The sequence below is a fragment of the Panthera pardus genome, unplaced genomic scaffold (genome assembly GCF_024362965.1).
Source record: "Panthera pardus isolate Hobbes unplaced genomic scaffold, ASM2436296v1 HiC_scaffold_13, whole genome shotgun sequence".
Taxonomy (NCBI): domain Eukaryota; kingdom Metazoa; phylum Chordata; class Mammalia; order Carnivora; family Felidae; genus Panthera; species Panthera pardus.
This window is the reverse complement of record NW_026526688.1, coordinates 143268165-143287629: the sequence shown is the minus strand read 5'-3', so window position 1 is coordinate 143287629 and position 19465 is coordinate 143268165. Positions and strand designations below refer to the sequence as shown.

General features: G+C 41.8%; 1 protein-coding gene across 1 annotated transcript in view; it reads right to left on the bottom strand.

Moving 5' to 3' along the window:
• Nucleotides 1-19465, bottom strand: part of SCARB2 (scavenger receptor class B member 2) — a 76196-nt gene that overhangs the window by 40375 nt on the left and 16356 nt on the right. Inside the window, exon 2 of the mRNA XM_019467083.2 lies at nucleotides 12923-13080. Within this exon, the coding sequence (XP_019322628.2) occupies nucleotides 12923-13080 (158 nt within the window). The remainder of the gene's footprint in view (nucleotides 1-12922; nucleotides 13081-19465) is intronic.

Below are 19465 nucleotides of genomic sequence, written 5' to 3'. Positions count from 1 at the left end.
CTATTTAGGACTAGGCTGTCTGACCCAGTAGCCATGTGTCTGCTAAGCCGTAGAACTGTGGCTTATCGAAACTGAGATGTGTTGTAAGGGTAAAATACACATCAGATTTCAAAAACAGCACAAAAAAAGGAGTGTAAAATAATCTCCTTAATTTTTTGATATTGATTACCTGTTTTTAAATGATGCTATTTTATTTATTTTTATTTTTTTAAGTTTACTTCTTTAATTTTGAGAGAGAGAGACAGAGACAGAGCATTGGGAGGGGCAAAGAGAGAGGGAGAGAGAGAGCTCCAAGCAGGCTCTATGCTGTCAGGGCAGAGCCTGACGTGGGGCTCAATCTCAGGAACCGCGAGATCTTGACCTGAGCCAGGATGAAGAGCCAGATGCTTAACTGACTGAGCCACCCAGGTGCCCCTAAATAATAGTACTTTAATACAATGGGTAAAATAAAAAATACTCAGATTAATTACACCTGTTTCTTTTTCATTTTTTTTTTTTTTTTTGATGTGGCTACTGGAAAAAAATCTTAATTATATATGTGATTCACATTGTATTTCTATGGGACAGGGCTAATCTATAAGAGTTTATAATTCTGACAAAGGTACAAAAGCTACCCACCACCTCCCCCAAGGCCTTTCCTGACCACAACCGGCCTTTTCTGAACACTGGTGGAGCTGGCTGTCTGTACCAGGTCTTTGTGAACTGCTTAGTGACATCATTTAGATTACGAAGGAATTCTTTTGATGCTTCAGGTACTCCAAGCAAGCTAATGAAACTTGTATCCCTCACTTTCCAGAATTTAAAATAAAAATAGACAAGTAAATAACAAGCAAACATATACACATATATGCATCAAAACAGATATCTTTGCTCTTCATCATTAAGCACGAAGCTATGCGCAATAGATAAATATCTGACCCTGCGTATCTCCTCAAAGGGTTTAACCACATGATTTCATCTGATTCCATTCAGTCCTTACAGCAAGCCCGTGGTACAGACAGAGAAAGTATTTTAGCTCCACTTTTAGAGATGTGGAAACAAAGGGCACAGATGGGCATCAGAAGAGTCAGAATTTGAAGCTAAGTTCTAAATCACACACAGTGCTCTTCCACTGTATCACATGGCCTCCCTCAACAGGTGCTTCATAAATGTCCACAGAATGAAACCTGCAGACTCTGGTTATCTGACACTCATTCATTTCCTTTTCTTCTGCTCGGAGCCCCATTTTCCTTCCTCTCCTGCACTGGGTGGTGATGTGGGACCCAAGCTGGACCAGTTCCATTCCCTAGGCCTCTGATCCTGAGCACAAAGCCTTAAGATGTGAAACACATCTGGGGCGCCTAGAGGGCTCAGTTGGTTAAGCATCCAACTCTTGGTTTCGGCTCAGGTCATGATCTCATAGTTTTGTGGGTTTGAGCCCCACATTGGACTCTGTGCTGGCAATGGGGGGGGGGCAGTCCCTCAAAATAAATAAACTTAAAAAAAAAGATGCAAACACAGTAGAAAGATGGCTTCCTCTTGCTGTGGTGCACACATGATGAGCCATGCACTCCTGTGATGTGGACCTTTAAAGCTGTCCTGTCTTCCCAGCTGCTCCTTGGAATCTGTAACCCACTTTATAGCCTTCAAATAAATCTCCTTTCATTTACATTAGCCAGAGATAGCTTGTCTGGCTTGTAACCAAAGACCTCTATATAGAAATCACAACCCAGTTCTTTGACAGAGATTCAGATAAACTAGCCCAGGACTCCCCAGCAAGTGTGGGAACCAGGTGTGGAATCCTGGTCACTTGAATCCACGTCCAAGGTTCTCCTTGACTCTACACGTAAGTTAACGCAAAGTGACTTGTTAGAGCTGGAGGAGGACACTTCAAGGCAAACCCCTGCCTGCACCAAGGTTTCTGCCTGAAGAGAGGGGCACCCCTCCCCACTGGCGAGTCCCAGAGCCTCCCTGTAGTGAGGGTGAAGGCAACAGCCTTTTCTAGGCATAGCTCTTGGTATTTGCGGCCCAGGACCCCGCGGTGGCCTCGCTGACCACTAAGGAACTAGAAATAGAAAAAGTGTCCCCAGGGTGAAAACCAACTTGCCCTCAAACTTGCCCTCAAAGAAAGCTAGGCCAAGGAGCCAAGAGCTGGGACCCAACCCAGGTGCAGAAGCCCAGGGATCAACTTTGCCAAGCTTTCTGACTAATGATGGAAACTGATAACCTTGCTAAAGGCTTTTAACGTTTTTTTCACTGAACCCAGATGTCATGAACTAGAGGCCTGAATAATTCCAAGCCTGCTTCACTTACGTTGGCTTGTGTTTACTGACTCTGGAGATGACTTTTTAAGTGTTTTCTTTATCGTTTAGCCCATAAGAACCTAGTGTTTTAAAAGGAAATCGATCGTGGAGGCTCCAATCACTTGAAGCACTATAACTTGACTTGTTTTCTCAATAAATTTCAAAAGTTCAAAGCAAGGATTACCAAACTATAAAAATACTTCATTCCCTTGGCAGGCGCCAAGGGGCCACGTCAGGTCACTCACAGCTAGCCACATGACTTCCCACAGCCACCAGTCGCCCTGAGGCATGACTGACATATGGCCTGTGTTCTAACTGAAGGAACACGGTGCCACTGGCTATCAGAAGTGGTCTCCTGCTCTGCAGAGGCCAAGGAAAGGGATGGTGGGGGTGCCTCCCTGTCAAAATAGCAACTGATGGAGGAAACCCAAAATGTTTCCCCTCCCAAGCCCCCTGTCTTCTGGCAACCACAAGGAGGCCACAGTGTGAGGAGAGGGGTTTTAATAATAATAATAAAAACAAGTCTGGTTACCCAAGTCTCCCCCACAGCTCATCAACGATAGTCAACTAGAAGCAGGGTGGTCTCCAGCTGAACAGTAGACTGAGAGCAAGAAGTGCTCGATTACTGCTCTACAGTGTCCAAGAAGACTGAAGAAACTTCCAGAAATAGAAACAAGGGTTAAAAAAAAAATGGCAAAGCAAATCTTAGACCTAGACAATTAATTAAGGAACTGTACTTGAAAGTGCCTGATACGATCCGTGGTATTTAGTGGATCTAATAAATCTTATCAATGTTGAAGGCCCCAGGACATCACAGACTCATATGATGGCTTACTATTTTTTAATCATAGTGATGATGCTAGACATTAAGCAAAGGTTGAGTTATATGCCATGAACTATTTAATCAGGCAGGAAAATACAAGATTGAATTTAGAGGTATTTCATATAAAAACATTTTTTCATTAAAACAGAGTTCTTACTTTTTTCTTTCAGTTTGTTTATTTATTTGTTTTCGAGAGGAAGAGAGACAGAGAGAGAGAGTGAGCAAGGAAGGGGCAGAGAGAGGGAAAGACAGAATCCCAAGCAGGCTCCACACTGTCCATGCTGAGCCCGAATTCACAAACTGTGAGATCATGACCTGAGCTGAGATCAAGAGTCAGACACTTAAACAACTGAGCCACCCAGGCACCCCCAGAGTTCTTACTTTATAAAACAAAAAAGTTTTTAAACCCCTGAACGATTAAACATAATCTCACCAATCACAGAAGATAAATAATAGCCCAGGATAAGGAAACCAAAAGGAATACCTTCAATAAGCTGGAAAATTAACATCTATGCAGTATCTAATTTCTTGGGAGATGTCGTATAAACTAGATACATACAATACTGTCATATAATCCTTATCTTTCACCCATTGGGTTCTTCACTCATACACTGCTCTTTGTTGAGAATTACTGTCAGCAGTGACTGAGCACATCAGGTGAAGTATGGGTAAACAGCTGACTGCCAGGCTATGCATTCAACCTTGGCTTCCTCAGTTACTAGCTCTGTGACTTAGAACTTACTGCTTCTGTGCCTCAGTTTCCTCATCTGTAAAATGGAGATAAAAACATGCCTTCCTTAAAAGGTTGTTGGGAGCATTAAATCCACATAAACTTGTAATCTGGTTAGAATACTGCCTGGTACATACTGAGTGCTTAGGAAGCATTAGTTACTAATACCAAGTTCAAGCGGGCTTACAAGAAGCTCTTGCGATGGAGAGATGTGAAGATCTGGTTTCTGTTTGCAAAGAAATCCACGGTACAGCATGGGAGGACAAGACTGCTGTTCCAACGTTACCTCCCATGTGGAAAGTGCTCTGAAGTGGACCCGAGGCTCTAGCCAGACACCCCAAGGAGGGAAGGAGGGCACCGGAAGGGGAGTCCTGAGGTTGTCATCATGCGGGAGCTGGTTCTGGAAGGGGGAGGCTTCCCCTAGGTGGGAGAGTGGGGGGAATTCCAAATAGAGGCAGAGACAGCGAGGGCAGGCAGCACAGCATGAATGCATTGGATGTGTTTCCTACATGGAGAAGTGAGCAAAACTGTGGTCATGCGGAAGAGGACACACTACAAGAGGAGATTTAGAAAGAGCAGCCTGCAGCTCTGGGCCAGCTGAGCTGAACAGCTGTGTCACGGGAGAAGTGAATCACAGAGTGGATGTGCCTACCAAGGAAGAAAGGGCAGAGGGGAGGAAGCTGCCCAAAGGAGGGGTGCCACCGGGGTTCAGGACCACTTGCCTCCAGATGTGCCACTTTGGCATGCTGATTATTTTGCCCTGAAAACAATCAAGGCCCAAATGACTCAGGAAGAAGCTTTGACCTTTCCCTGACTGCCTAAAAGAATTTAGATAGAGAACCTGCTCCTGGAAGAGAGCTATCACCACAGATTCACACTGGAATATGAACTAGACATGACAGGGAGAAATCTGGCAAGGCCTGTTAGATCAGAGTCCTCTATTTCCCATTGTTTCTGAGTGGCCCTGCAGACATTTGTTTACCAAAAATTTACTCTTTTTCATCTTCCTGCAAATTGTTTTCCTTCCTCTTGAAGTCCCAGACTCAAAACCGATTCTCCTTAGTTCTGAATGACATATATACCTCATTTTGCCTGGCTGTCTTTGGAATCTCATGCTTACATGCACCCTCGTAGGTACATAGTTAAATTTGACTCTCCTGATAATCTTTGTCTTGTGTCAATTTAATTCTTAGACCAGCTAGAAGAACCTCGAAGGGCAGAAGAATATTTTCCATCCCCAGCAGTACTGAGCAGCTCCTGTATTTAAGTTCCTGTTACCACTGCCCTGTCAACTAAGTGAAAGATTAAAAACCTAGAGCCAAAAGCAGAATTCTGAGAAAGAGCTGGGGGTGAGCGGGGAGAACACAGTCTGCATTTGTTGGGGGCTGTGCAGAAAACAACTTCACTTCTAAAGATGGAAATGGTCCCCCATCCTTGAAGTGTTACCCCAACCCACCTGGTTCGTGCAGGCCAGTCACCCAGGACTGCCATGTGCATTTAAAACTCACAAGGACCTGGACATCAAGGTAAGAAAGTGGGGAGCAGGAGGGATCATTTTCTATTTTTCTTACTTTCAAACAGTTCAAGGATTTTTTTTTTTTAAACTAATTTATCTAAAGCAACTTGTGTTTCTATCTTGGAAAAAACAAAAAGGTGATATCAGAGAAGAGCTTGAGTCAGGTTTAGAAAAAGAGATAAGTATTTTCTTATAATGAGACAATAACCCTGGCATTTCTGAGTTTTCTATCAGCTCTTTAATATTAAAAAAAATGTATATAGCTGGTCTTGAAGATGAGTAAAGAACCAAAGGGCTAATAAGACACAATTAGAAAGTTCAAACAAAGTTCCTACCTTTGCTAAATTGTAAGGAAGGAACTGATCAGATTCCTAAGAATTTAAATGTAAAACAAGAGAAGTACAAGAAAATAGACTTGAATATCAAACCTTTGAAGGGAACAGGACTTTTTAAGCTCAGAAATGATAGCAAAGTTCAGAAAATAGATTTGACTACACATAAATTTAAAAATTAAAAAGGCACACAATAGAAAAACAGTTGCCACAAATGTGACGAAGAGTTAATATCATTATTAAAAGTGGCATGAACACACCGGAACCCAGATAGGCAGCAGACAAAAGATAAGAGCTAAGAGTGTGGAAATACAATTTGCTGGCAAACATGGGGAGAATAGTCAACCCATGTGGTAACCAAAAGATGAAATGAGAGCTCATCTACACATCCAAGACAAAGGAAATGGTTAAGTAAAGTGCTATAATATATTCCCTCTAGCTCCTGAAGATTACCATCATTAAAATGTTTTGTGTAAAGACTGAACCCAACATGGTGAGTTAACAAATGCTTGACTGTTCTACTCTAAGGAAACCCTGTTAAATCAGATTGATTTAGGAGCTTGTTTTGCAGAAGTTGACTCATTACCAATAAGAGTAGCTGAGATTGGAGGAAATGGGGAAGAATTCTTGTGGTTGGGCCAAAGGGATCAGGAATGAACGAAAGTAACCTCTGTGATGGCACACCCCAAGATCTCCCCTCCACACACTTACCATGCTTCCTCTGCCATTTAGTGAACATGTATCCCAATGAGGAGACACGATTCCTGAATGTGCACACATGCTCCAAAAGGAAGAAAGACACCTCCCTTCACCCTATTTCCAACCAGCATATTCTATTCAAGTATATACCTCATGACGTTCTGACCCCTTATCCTTAAATACATGCAACCACAACCCTTTGGGGAGGGGGATTTGAGACCTGCCCTCCCCTTGACTCTTCATTTGGATGCCTCTCCGATAAACCCTTTCCTTGCTGCACATTCCAAGTATCAGTGACTGGCTTTCCTGCATGTTGGGCATATGGACTTGGGTTGACTTACAAGACAAAGACATAATATGGGGAAATACCTATAAGGTAATATTAAGTGAGTAGAATGTACATATTATGTATATGTTGATGCATATCATACATAGGTATATAGAATTTGACAACCATGTAAAAGTAAAACTCACCCATGGAAAAATGGCTGAGAAGATACCCAGTAACATAGAAGCACTGGTTATCTCTGAGATAGTGAAAACATGGATGGTAGCAGTTTGTCTTACTTTACTTCATTTTCAAGTTTATCTTTACTGCTTATATATGTTATTTTTATAATAATGTGAAACCAAATAAAGGTAACCTAATTTAAAATAAAGTCGGGGGGCGCCTGGGTGGCTCAGTCGGTTAAGCATCCGACTTCAGCTCAGGTCACGATCTCACGGTCCGTGAGTTCGAGCCCCGCGTCGGGCTCTGGGCTGATGGCTCAGAGCCTGGAGCCTTCTTCCGATTCTGTGTCTCCCTCTTTCTCTGCCCCTCCCCCATTCATGCTCTGTCTCTCTCTGTCTCAAAAATAAATAAACGTTAAAAAATAAAATTAAAAAAAAATAATAAAATAAAATAAAGTCGGGAGTCCAGAAGAGGGAGCTCACACACCCTACCAACCTGCCCTCGGTAGCAGACGGAAACCAAAAATATTTCTTGTCCAGCAATGAGCTGGGCCAGTAAGAAAATACAAGTCAGCAATAAGAAACCATCATGACCTTGAACTCTCATTTTCCCTCCAACGGACATCCTTTCAAAACAGCCCCTCCCAATTCCTACTTTTCTCTATAAAGTAACTTTCCTCTGTTTTGAACTCAAGACTTGCCTATGGTTTGCTATAGCTTGCATGTCCTGAACTGCAATTCCTCTGCTATTCCTGAATAAACCCATTTTATAACTGGTTGTTTTACTTTTAGGGTCAACAATATAAAATACAGATTATGCTTTTAAAGGTAATGCTGCATATGATATTGTATAGGTTGATTATTTTATAATCCAGTACTACTTAATGGTCAAAGAATAACTAAAAACAAAACAACACTTATGAGATATTTATCCCTAATGTCTCTTCCTTTACTATTAAAGCAATAATATGAGCCTAAAAAAGAAATTAATCCAAACCACAAAACCAAGAAACTCAAATAGGAGATATTTAGTGGGATATTGTAAATTTAGCAAGTATGTCTTAGAAATATGAAAGTTCATTGAAAGAGCCTTTGGACAAGTTAATTTTTCTTTTTAATTTTCGATGTGCTCATTAGTAGGCAAAAAAGAAAAATAAACCTGACAAAATGAAAAGAATCTCAAAAAGGCTGCAGAAGGCAATGAATATCATACACTGGATACACATTTTAGGCAAATATGTCGGTAAGCAACAGAACCATGAGGCAGATTAGCTCCTTGCTAACAGGTCTGTTTCAGGGCTGCTCAACCCACGCTTTATACCCATGTAGATAATGCACTACATTCCTTAAACCAGACTGACTGGTTTTTATCTACTTCGCAGAACTGCCATCATCTTTTTCCAAAATCATGAATATTCTCGAGTCACCCATAAGTGAACCTCTGGGGAAATGTGCCGCTGTGAACTGTATGTCAAATTACTCAGGGCCTCCACAGCTCAGTGTGGCCTTGCCCTCATCCTCTTCTGGGACATTTCCCACCACCAAGACCATTCCGCACTCACCTGCAGGACTGGAGGCCAGTGCGCCTTCCCCTTCCTTCCCCTTCCTGCCCCAGGCCCCTTCGCACACAATCAAGGCAGGTGACTCAGTTGGGAGGGAACCCATGAACTATCAAGCACTGGGGCAGGAGTTACTGGAGTATTCAATCTTTCTTGTGTAAACAATAGCATAATTAAATCACAAGTGATAGAAATCAGATCCATTAGATGACTACAAAAGGCTCACTAGAAGAGCCGTAAGTGCTACTAAAAAGCCATGTTTTTCTGCAAACTCCAGTTTACGACCCACTCAACCCTGAGAAGGACGCCCAGCAGTTTGCACGGCACATGCGAGCATCTGTTCCTAAACCAAGCCATTCATTTCCAAGACCCTGTTCCTCTTTCTTGAACCTATCCTTGCCTCCTGGGCTTCCATGATTAAGTCCTGTGGTCCCAGCTGAGCTACCTGCATTCTGTGGATTTGAACAATTTCTCCTCTTGCATCCTAAGGATTTAAGCCATGGCTGAGGATGTTCCATTCCCTTGTTTCACAAATATTCACCAGGCACGGGATTTTCTGAGATGAAAGACTTGGTTTCTGCCCCTCCTGGAGCTTTCAGTACATTGGGAAGAAAGACAAATATGTAACCAATTGTTAAAATGCATTTAGTCACTTTGTAACAGACACATATACCAGGGAGAGCTCATCCATAGTCTCAGGAAGCAGCACCAAAGAGCTGAGAGAAATGGTAGGGAATTCATTCTTGACTGAGGGAACTGCACATAATGGCACAGCAGTGTGTCTGGGCACTTACAAACAACTGGAATATAGTAGAACTGTGCTGTCCAATATGGTAGCCTCCAGCCACATGTGGCTGTTACACACTCAAAACGTGGCTAGTCCAAGATTAGATGTGCTACACATTACAAAGACTTAACATGGGGGGAAAGAAAAGAATATAAATGATCTCATTAATAATTCTGGATATTGATTACATGTTGAAATGACACTGTTTGGGATCGCATTGGGGTAAATGAAATATTAAAATTAATTTCACCCTTTTAAATTGTGACTGCTAGAAAATTTTCTATTACCTATGTGGCCTATAGTAAATTTCTGCTGGACAGCTCTGGTTAGAGTATAAAATTGGAGGTTGAGAGTGCCCAAACATTAAGTTAAAATTTAAACACAACAAAGAAGCTAGACATATACAAGGAGCCAGATTCCTCAGGCCTGATACCTCATACAAGAAGAGTCACTAGGACCCTGACTGAGTAGGGAAGGGAAGGGAATGCCAGGCTTTCCTTTGGGAAATCACCTCGGCAGTGGAATGGAAGAGCAACCAGGGCAGGGAGAAAAACCAGAGGAAGGCAAACTCAGGGGCAAATATGAAACAATCAATGAGTGACCAACCTGCCTTCCAAACTACTGGATCTGCTCTCAGGGTTCTTGATCTTCCCTGTGGCGGTCTGGTAAAGTCTATCGACCCTTTCTCAGATAAATGTTTTTACATACGGAGAACAAAATTCTCGGGATCACAAAGGAAACCAATTGCTGAAAATACAGGTATCATTTAAAAAATCTGTGATATGGTAACATACCATGCTTCTTTATTGATACTTTAAATAAGATGCAGCAGCAAGTCTAACAATTACTGTAATTTTGAAGTATTTATGAAAATGAACGGTATCTTGAGCAACAGCTATCATGAGACGCAACAATATCTGTGTTTCCATTCCTGATGAAGCCATGGGTACTGCTTATGCCACTGTGGTTTGTCGCCTACATTTATACTCAAAGGAAATTCTAAATTTTAGTGAGGGGTTAGTGAAAATAAATTATAATTTTTTTCCTACCCAAGTCACAGACCACTTTGAATTCTATCCATGGACCCCTTAGGAATCTGTGGATCCTGGGTTACGAACCCCCCTATAAGATGTTCCTGAGCTTTTCTCACGAGTAATTCTTGGTCCCTCTAAAATGGGAACATGGGGGTGCCTGGGTGGTTCAGTGGGTTAAGCGTCCAACTCTTGGCTTCGGCTCAGGTCATGATCTCACAGTTCGTGAGTTCAAGCCCCTGACCAGGCTCTGCGCTGTGACAGCACAGAGCCTGCTTGGGATTCAATCTCTCTCTCTCTCTCTCTCTCTCTCTCTCTCTCAAAATAAATAACCTTAAAAAAAATAAAATGGGAACATGGAGGGAGTATGGTAACAATCAGAGACTGTTTTACTTCTAGGATTTATTTGTCCCCATGACCACACTTACAACAGCATATTAAGCTAGCAGACACAAGGCCCAGAAGACATTTTAATGGAGTACTGGGTTTCTTTGGGTGCAGTGTGATGAGAATGCATGTCTTTTTCTCAGATGAGGATAATGAGCATAGGAACAGGTCCAGGAGACCCAGAGGGAAAATCGTTAGGATTTTCTTTAGTTCTCAGGTGAGTTCATTCTTACATGGAGGCAGTTTCCCCCGACCTGAAAAAAATTGGTGAAAAAATAAAAAAGCAAAAAGACAAATACTGAATGGTTCCATTCATATGAGGCATCTAAGGCAGTGAAATTCATAGAAACAAAGTTGAATGGTGGTTCCTAGGGATTGGGACACAGAGGGAGGGGAGTTATTTAAAGGGTACAGAGTTCCAGTTTTGCAAGACGAAAAGTTCGAGAGATTTGTTGCACAACAGTGTAAAAATATACGCAACACTACTGAACTGCACACTTATGATGCATTTCTATTATTTTCTTTTAATCACAATAAAAAATGGTGAAAATTGCAAAACGATAAAACAGATAAACAGGACACTCAGATCCTATCTCTAGTACAGCTTCCAATTATCCCCAGGCAGGACAGCCTGAAACACGACCTGCTCTACCCAGTAAACCGTTTCTTTAGGTATTAAACCCATACAAAAAAATTTTTAAAGTGAAGACCCAAGTATTTATTTAAGATTTCTCTTTAAAAATTTTATTTATTTAATTAATTAATTAATTAATTTATTTATTTATTTAAAAGAGAGAGCATGCACGTGTGAGAGGGGGAGAGGGGGAGAGGGGGAGAGGGGCAGAGGGAGAGGGAGAGGGAGACAGAGAAATTTAAGCACACTCCACACTCCGTGCAGAAACCAACTCAGGGCTTGATCTCATGACCATGAGATCACGACCGGAGCCCAAGTCAAGAGTCAGATGCTTAACCTATGGAACCACCCAGGTGCCCACCCTCCCTTTTTTTCTTAACTTAAAATTCCTTTATATGACAACAGAGTTCATCGTTACAAATCAGGATATTGATTTATACAGACTAAGACAATCCGCAAAGACTAATAATCATATCAAACACTTACTTAGCACTAATTATGTGCTAGGCATTAATCTAAGCACTTTAACAATACTGACTCATTGGCTCATTTAACCCTGATAACAATCCTGTGGTGGATGTCCTATTTTTATCTCCAGATGAGGAAACCGAGGTGCAAAACACTAGTAAGTAAGTGGCTGCTGTGAGTCAAAACAGGCATTCGACTCCAGAGCTAGACCATGAGCACCTGAGGCAGGGACCAAGATTTTTATCTCTGAATTCTTGCACAGGGAGTAGCACTGATTCATAATATAAATTAGTCATCAACCATTTATTGAGCAATAGATTACAACAGAATTTTGAGGCTTTTTTTTTTTTTACCATTTAGCAGTTCTACACACAAAAAAAGATCTTGCTATCTGCTGCCTCTGTTATTTTAAAAATTTATTATTATTATTTTTTTAGTAATTTCTACACCCAACATGCAGCTCTAACTCATAACCCCGAGATCAAGAGTCACATGCCCCACTTACTGAGCCAGCCAGGCACCCCCCTCTACTATTTTTTCTTAAATGTGGTAAGGAGAAACTTTGTTGGAAAGGTTATTGAGGGGGGCGGGGACGTGGGGGAGAGGGGTATTGCAACAATAGGGAAAATGCTCTAACCCTAAGATCCCAGAGTACTTCCCCCTATGAACCTTCTAAAATATGATTAAAGTAGTTCTCCTACTTCCCCAGTGTTTGGAGCTCATGGTCACTGCCAAAGACTCTAACCCACCCTGACAGTTGGTTATCTCATACCCAGGACCAGTGGGGAAAGGAATGAATAAGAGACAGAAAGGCCTGTCTACAGACCAACCACGAGTTCTAGAACCTGGTCTAAAATGGTACGTGGGGGAGGGAGACAGACAAAGGCCTTAAAAGTCATCAAAGAGAATCAAGGGACAACCTTAAAAGGGTTGGGGATAGGGAATAGCTCTTCATGGCTCAATAACCACTTTCTGCCAGCTCAGGAGGAAGCATCTGCATTTCTAAACTAACAGGCTGAGAGTGGCCCTAGTCCATAAAGTCACTCTCTACTGAGGTGTCATAGTCATGTGCCAAATATCAGCAACATTCAGACAAATTTAACCAAAACCTGCACTCCCCACCCAGCACACAGAGGAGGCTCGTGGGAAGAGATGTGGACCCAGGCCACAGTGGAGCCACTCCATATTTCTGGTTGGTATGGCAGGGATGTGGTCAGGACTCACCTGTAGGTATATGGCCCCACTTCTTCTAACCGGGGAGTCTCCCCTCTGAGGATCTCCTCTGGATTGGTGACATTGAAGAAATAGAACTGGGCATACACAGGCAGAGGGGGCTTCTTCCAGGAATCAAAGGTCTCGGAACCATTCCTTAATACAATATTCTGGGGAAGAAAACCAAAAGGAGATTGTGTGAGGCAGTTGGCTTTGAACATAGAGGCAGAGAGAGGGTCACTCCCTGCTCTGACCTCCTGGCTCACTTATTTTCATAGGCATTCAACTGTAGTCCCTTAGAAGGAGGGCCATGTCTTAGGTCAATATGAAGCCCACAGCCCTATGAAGCCATTAAAGGTCTTCAATAAATATTTGGGGCAAAGGAAAGGTGGTAGCCATAGCTCATAGGTAGAAATGGTGTTAGCAAAACCAAGGTCATAGGTTGAGTACCCAAAAGTCCTACTGACTTTATTATGAAGATTCCACTGACTATACACTGCTGTGGAAGGTAGCTTGCCCATATGGTACAACAAGGCAATAGGACCAAGAAGGCTGGATTTGGTTCTTTCAGGTGATGTAGAACTGTACCCATCCTTACCACCTCCACCAGTAGGGGCTTTATGTGAATTTTCTCATTCAATCCCTAGCAAACCCCTGTTTTAAAGATTACGAAGCTGAGCTTTACTGATGTTAACTGCTTAGAGTTTCTTATCTACAATCCTTCCTGCACTTCCCACCCTTACCATGTGTTATGGGCCCCCTCCCAAATTCATATATTGAAATCCTAATGCTTAGTATCTCAGAATGTGACTGCATTTGGAAATAGAGTCTTTAAAGAGAAATTTCAGGTTAAATGGGGTCATGAGGGTGGGCTGTAATCAATATAACTGATGTCCTTATAAGAAGAAGAGATTAGGACTAAATACAAAGGAGAGACCATGTGGAGATACAGGAAGAAGACAACACCTACAAGTCAAGGAGAGAGGCCTCCAAAGAGTCAACCTTACTGATGCCTTCATCTCAGACTTCTAGCACCCAGAACTGGGAGACAATGAACTTGTGCTGTTCAAGTCACCCAGTCTGTGGTATCTGTTACAGAAACCCTAGCAACCTAATAAACCTTGGCTCCCTATGGGAGGAGTATTCTTCTTCACCCTATTGACTTCAGGCTTGGCCAAGTGACTTGATTTGACCAATGAAATGTGGGTGGGATGGGAATACCCAAATTTTGAGCTAGGGCCTTAAAAAGCATGGCAAGTTTCCACTAACCACCCTTTGCCAAGAGAAAAGCATGCTTCAGGTAGTTGTGGATCCTTCACCTAAAATGGTGATGTGTTGACCAGACATGAAACCTGGAGTCCAGCCCAGTTCAGCTGGGCCAGCCAACCTCAAACTACAGCCATGGGGCACACCAAGAGTGTGAAATAAATGTCACTGTTACAAGACACTGAGATTTGAAAATTATCTGTTACGGAGCACTGCAACAGAAGCCTGATTAATACGGCGGCCAAGGTTAAGAGACAGAAACCTACTGATAGTAGGTTGAGGTCCTAACAGTCCTCAACTTGTTAATGGAGGAAAATCAGCATTTTTTACAGTAAAAATTATTGAAGTACACAAGAAATATAAAGGGACAGACTGAGAATAAACAACCTGAAATATGAACAGTCATTAACTCTTGAATGTTGGGAATCTGGATCACTGTTATTTTCTCCTTGATGAATTTTGGTATTTTCCAAATTTTTTATAACCACTAAGAAATTGATACTGAAAACAATTTTTAAAGAAGATCAAAAGAGGAAAATGAGATCAAATGACACAGACAATGCAAGGCCAGCAGTGAAACAATAAGACTAGACTGCAAGAGAAGCATTCTCTGAGGTCACCTCTGAGGCTGAGTGAGGCTTTGAGTGACAACAGACAAAGGGACTGGCTTCAAAACATGTTAGATACCACATGCTAAAATGTACTGTGACACAGCACACAAAAGAATGTCAATTTTAGTTTTTTATTTTATTTTTAAAATTTTTATTATTTAAAAGAAAAAATTTAATGTTCATTTATTTTTGAGAGAGACAGAGACAGAGCATGAGCGGGGGAGGGGCAGAGAGAGAGGGAGACACAGAATCGGAAGCAGGCTCCAGGCTCTGAGCTGTCAGCACAGAGCCTGATGCGGAGCTGAACCCACAAACCGCGAGATCATGACCTGAGCCGAAGTCTAACCCTTAACCGACTGAGCCACCCAGGCACCCCCAGAATGACAAATTTTATTAGTCCAGGCCACAATTTAATAGAAGGAATGTTGCAAGGAAACTTAGTTATATTGCTCTATTATAAATAGAAAATATCTTGTGGCGCTTGGGTGGCTCAGTCGGTTCACTGTCCAATTCTTGGTATCAGCTCAGGTCATGATCTCATGGTGTGTGAGTTGGAGCCCTGCATTGGGCTCTACACGGACAGTGCAGAGCCTGCTTGGGATTCTCTCTCTTCTCTCTCTCTGTCCCTCCCCTGCTCCTGGTCTCTCCCTCTCAAAAAAAAAAAAAAAAAAAAAAAAATCTCAAGAATCTCTGCAGGACAAAACAAAGTGGCTCTAGGATAAATGAATGCAGAAAACCTAAGCTCATCAAAGCAAAGCTGGTGATCTGGAGGGCTGAAAGTAAATGTACATCCATGAGTTGGCCATGCCATGGAACTGGAGATTATTGGTGGTTTGGCATCCATTGAAAATGTCTAATCATCAGATTTCTACTCAAACAACACATTATTGAAATATTTTTGGCCTTTACTACCAGTACTGATTTGCTGAGAAGAGATCAGCTTCCTGAGACAGAAGAATTTAAAGACAAACCATGAAACTCCTATCCTCCAACTTCCCGGATTCAGCTCGGACTCTCCTTGGAGAAGCCCTCACCACCTGCCCTGCATGCACTGATCTTCCTCTGCCCGGCACCTGAGCAGCTGAATCAGTCACTTCAGGCAATTTTTTAAAACGCTTGTGGTCTTTTATCTTATCTCCTAAACCGGAGTCCTAGTTATCTGAAGAGTCAGGCTCAGAGAGCGAGAGAACACCAGAACTGAAAAGGGTGCTGAGGTCGAGAAGGGGTGACATGGGGGTTCTGGAAGGGTAAGGGAGTGTGCGGAAGCTCATTCAGCTCCTTAATGTCAGAGCTAGGTCTGGAATCCTGGGTGGCTCTTCTCTACCTTCCAACCCTACTTCTGCGTATAACATTAAAAAAAAACAAAAATAAAAAAACAACAGGTATAAATATACTACCCATTTTAGTTATACAAGATATACGGTAGAGTTTCTCCACCATAAAGTACACATATAGCTTCCAGAAACAGCTTAGTAACATGAATTTAACCTACCCAAAACTAATATGTTAACTACAAGAAATCTAACATACAATTTATTTCTCTTCTAGAGAATAGATATTTTTTAAGTTCTCTGACTTCATTAAATAAGGATCTCTTTTTCTTGCCCATAAATTTCCAGAATAGGGCAAGGCAATAATGTCCTCTCCTCTGTGAATTCCTTGAGTAATCCCCCTTTAACTGGATGGATCATCTCTTCCTTTGAACCCCAAAACACATTACATAGGAATTTCATAGGAAAAAAGGGGCCAGGTCAGAAAACATCTTGTAAAAATTGAAGTTAACAGGAATCAACATGAAGCAGGCCATATCAGCAAGCAAAAATGGGAAGGGAAGTGTGTCTATTCAATATGGTCATGTACGAAGTTAACTGTTAGCTTTTTAAAATAGAAGGTGCTAACCTACAAAAATGGGTCCTTTTTCCCCCTTTAGTCTTCCCCACAGTGTCTAGAACAGTGCAGTTCTTGAAGAAACATTAGTTCAATCAACAAAATATAGTTCTAGAAAACTTAGACACCAGCTTCCATCATCTTTACTTATAAAAGGCTAGGTGAGAAGAACTTGCTAGGAGGCAATCAGAGGGGTGCAGAAGGGGTGGAGAGGGGTGCAGAGGGGTACCAGGAGGCAATTGCCCGCATTTGACAAGTGGTCAAATGCAAAGTCACAAGTGTTACAAGTGCCAAGCCTCGTAACAGCAGCTCTCTAGCTACAAATCCAAAGAGCCTTTAAAGTATACCAGAGGAAGTGGTTGTCACATTCAGATACCAGAAAGCAATAGTGTTGTTAGAATCACATAATCATGAGAGATCTAATCCCTATCAGTTTGTGTACCTTCTCAGTAATCCAGTACCCTAAAGAGCTAAGTACAGCCAGTTCCTTTTGTGGGTGGAAAGAAAAAAAATCTGTGTCCTTCCATGACCCCCCTTTCCTAAAACCTGTTTAAACCAGTGCTATACCCACGGTGGTGCTTAGAAAGGATAGAACTATGAATGCAAGTCCTCAAAACACTACGTATGTGCTAGGCATGGTCAGAGATATCCATCAACACAGATATGGTTTCTGCATGCCAGGAGCTTGGCCTCCACTTAGGGGAGTATTGACACACACATGCAACTTAACCGACGGCATGAAGTAGCACGTGATACATGGCCAGTGACTATACCGGACAACAGTCTCGCGAGTGGTCACATAGTGGATTCTATGACCTGAGATGGAGAAAGGCAGTCCTTAAAGTGAGCCGGGGAGAAAAAATAAAAATTTAGCAAGCAGAGGGAGGTCACAGACACCTTATGGACAGCCAGAGTTGATTCAACTATCCTTCCTCCCTGCCTGTTCCGTGTCCATCTCTCCTGGAATCCTCCGCTTAATCAGAAAGATAGTGAATGTGGAGAATGAGAAAATAAAACATACAGAGCGGGGACAGTGTTAGGTGTGACTGCATATGGTTTTACAAGGAGTAGAGAGACTCATTTAGAGAGGTAGGTTGGGGTCATAGGAGCCTAGATTTCATCTGATATATAATGGGGAGCCATGGAAGATTTCTGAGCTGCAGAGCATTATCGAGAGCCAGGCACAATATTGCCCTTTATCTCATGTAATCTCCCTTAATAGCCTACAAAGTGAAAATCATTTCCCCTGTTTTTACACTTCTGGAGACCAAAGCTCAAAGGTTAGGGGAATGCCTAAGGTTTGCTAGTAGGAGATGGAGTCAGCCTCCCACCCCAGGACTCACTCTAAACCTGAGCTCCCGGTAATGTTGAATTTTACCAGAGCCTAGTGCTCCTGGAAAGCAGTAAATGGTTCAGGAACCTACCCCCCTTTTGTGTTCCAAGAAATGGCTTCCTGCAAAGAAACACTCTTCCATAGGACTTAGCTAAGATTCCCCTCACTGTTTATCCCTAGACAAGGCCAGACTCAGACCCTCCACATTCCCAGTTTTTGCCTCATTATTGATTAGTTGAATCACAGGTTCCCACTGATCAATAGGAACAAAATGCCTATTAATGTACAGCATGCTGACTATGGCTAATAATACTTTATTGTATGCTTGAAATTTGCTAAGAGAATAGATCTCAAGTGTTCTCACCACACACACACACACACACACACACACACACACACACACTGAGGTGATAGGATATGTTAATTAGTATTATAATAATCATTTCACAATGCATACATTACTCAAAACATCATGTAGTACACCTTAAATGTATACAGTTAAAATTTCTTGAGTATAGTTGACACACAATGTTACATTAGTTTCAGGTATACAACATATGATTCAGTAAGTTTACACATAATGCTATCTTCACAAGTGTAGCTACCATCAGTCACCATACAACACTATTACAATATCACTGACTCTCTTCCCTCTGCTTTCTTTTGCCATGATTTATTCCCATGGCTTATTCATTCCTAACTGGAAGTTGGTATTTCCCACTCCCCTTCACTCATTTTGCTTTCTAACACCAAATACAAAAATCAACTCAGAATGGATTAAAGACGTTAATTGTGAGACCTAAAACCATATAAATCTTAGAAGATAACACAGGCAACAATTTCTCTGACATCAGCCAAAGCAACATTTTTTTCTAGATATGTCTCCTCAGGCAAGGGGAACAAAAGCAAAAATAAACTATTGAGACTACACCAAGATTAAAAGCTTCTGCACAGCTAAGGAAACCACAATAGAACAAAAAAGGCAACCTACTGAATAGGAGAATATATTTGCAAGATATCTGATAGGAGGTTAGTATCCAAAATATATAAACAATTTACACAACTTACACAACTCATACTTGTCATGGTTTACTTGTCAACCATACCTCAATAAGGTGAGGAAAAAATGCTTGTGAACCAAATTTGGTTAAGTTTCTCTCCTTCCCAGCCTTGTTACTCTCCTTCTCAGATGGGAAAAGATCTCCCAAATGCACATCTCCTGCCTCCTACTGCACTAGTCCTTTCAAATAGTCTTTCTTTACCTAGGCTGCATTTGTTTTTTAATTTGGCAATAATTATTGTGCCATGCTGCCTATTTTGCGTTGACACAGGCAAGAGGTGTTTTAGAAGGTTACATGGGCACAAATGGGAATGAGGGCTTGGCTAGGATGATTGTAAGGATTAAATGAGATTTCAGCAGAGAGCTTATCTCAGGCCACCTCAAAATGCTCAATGAAT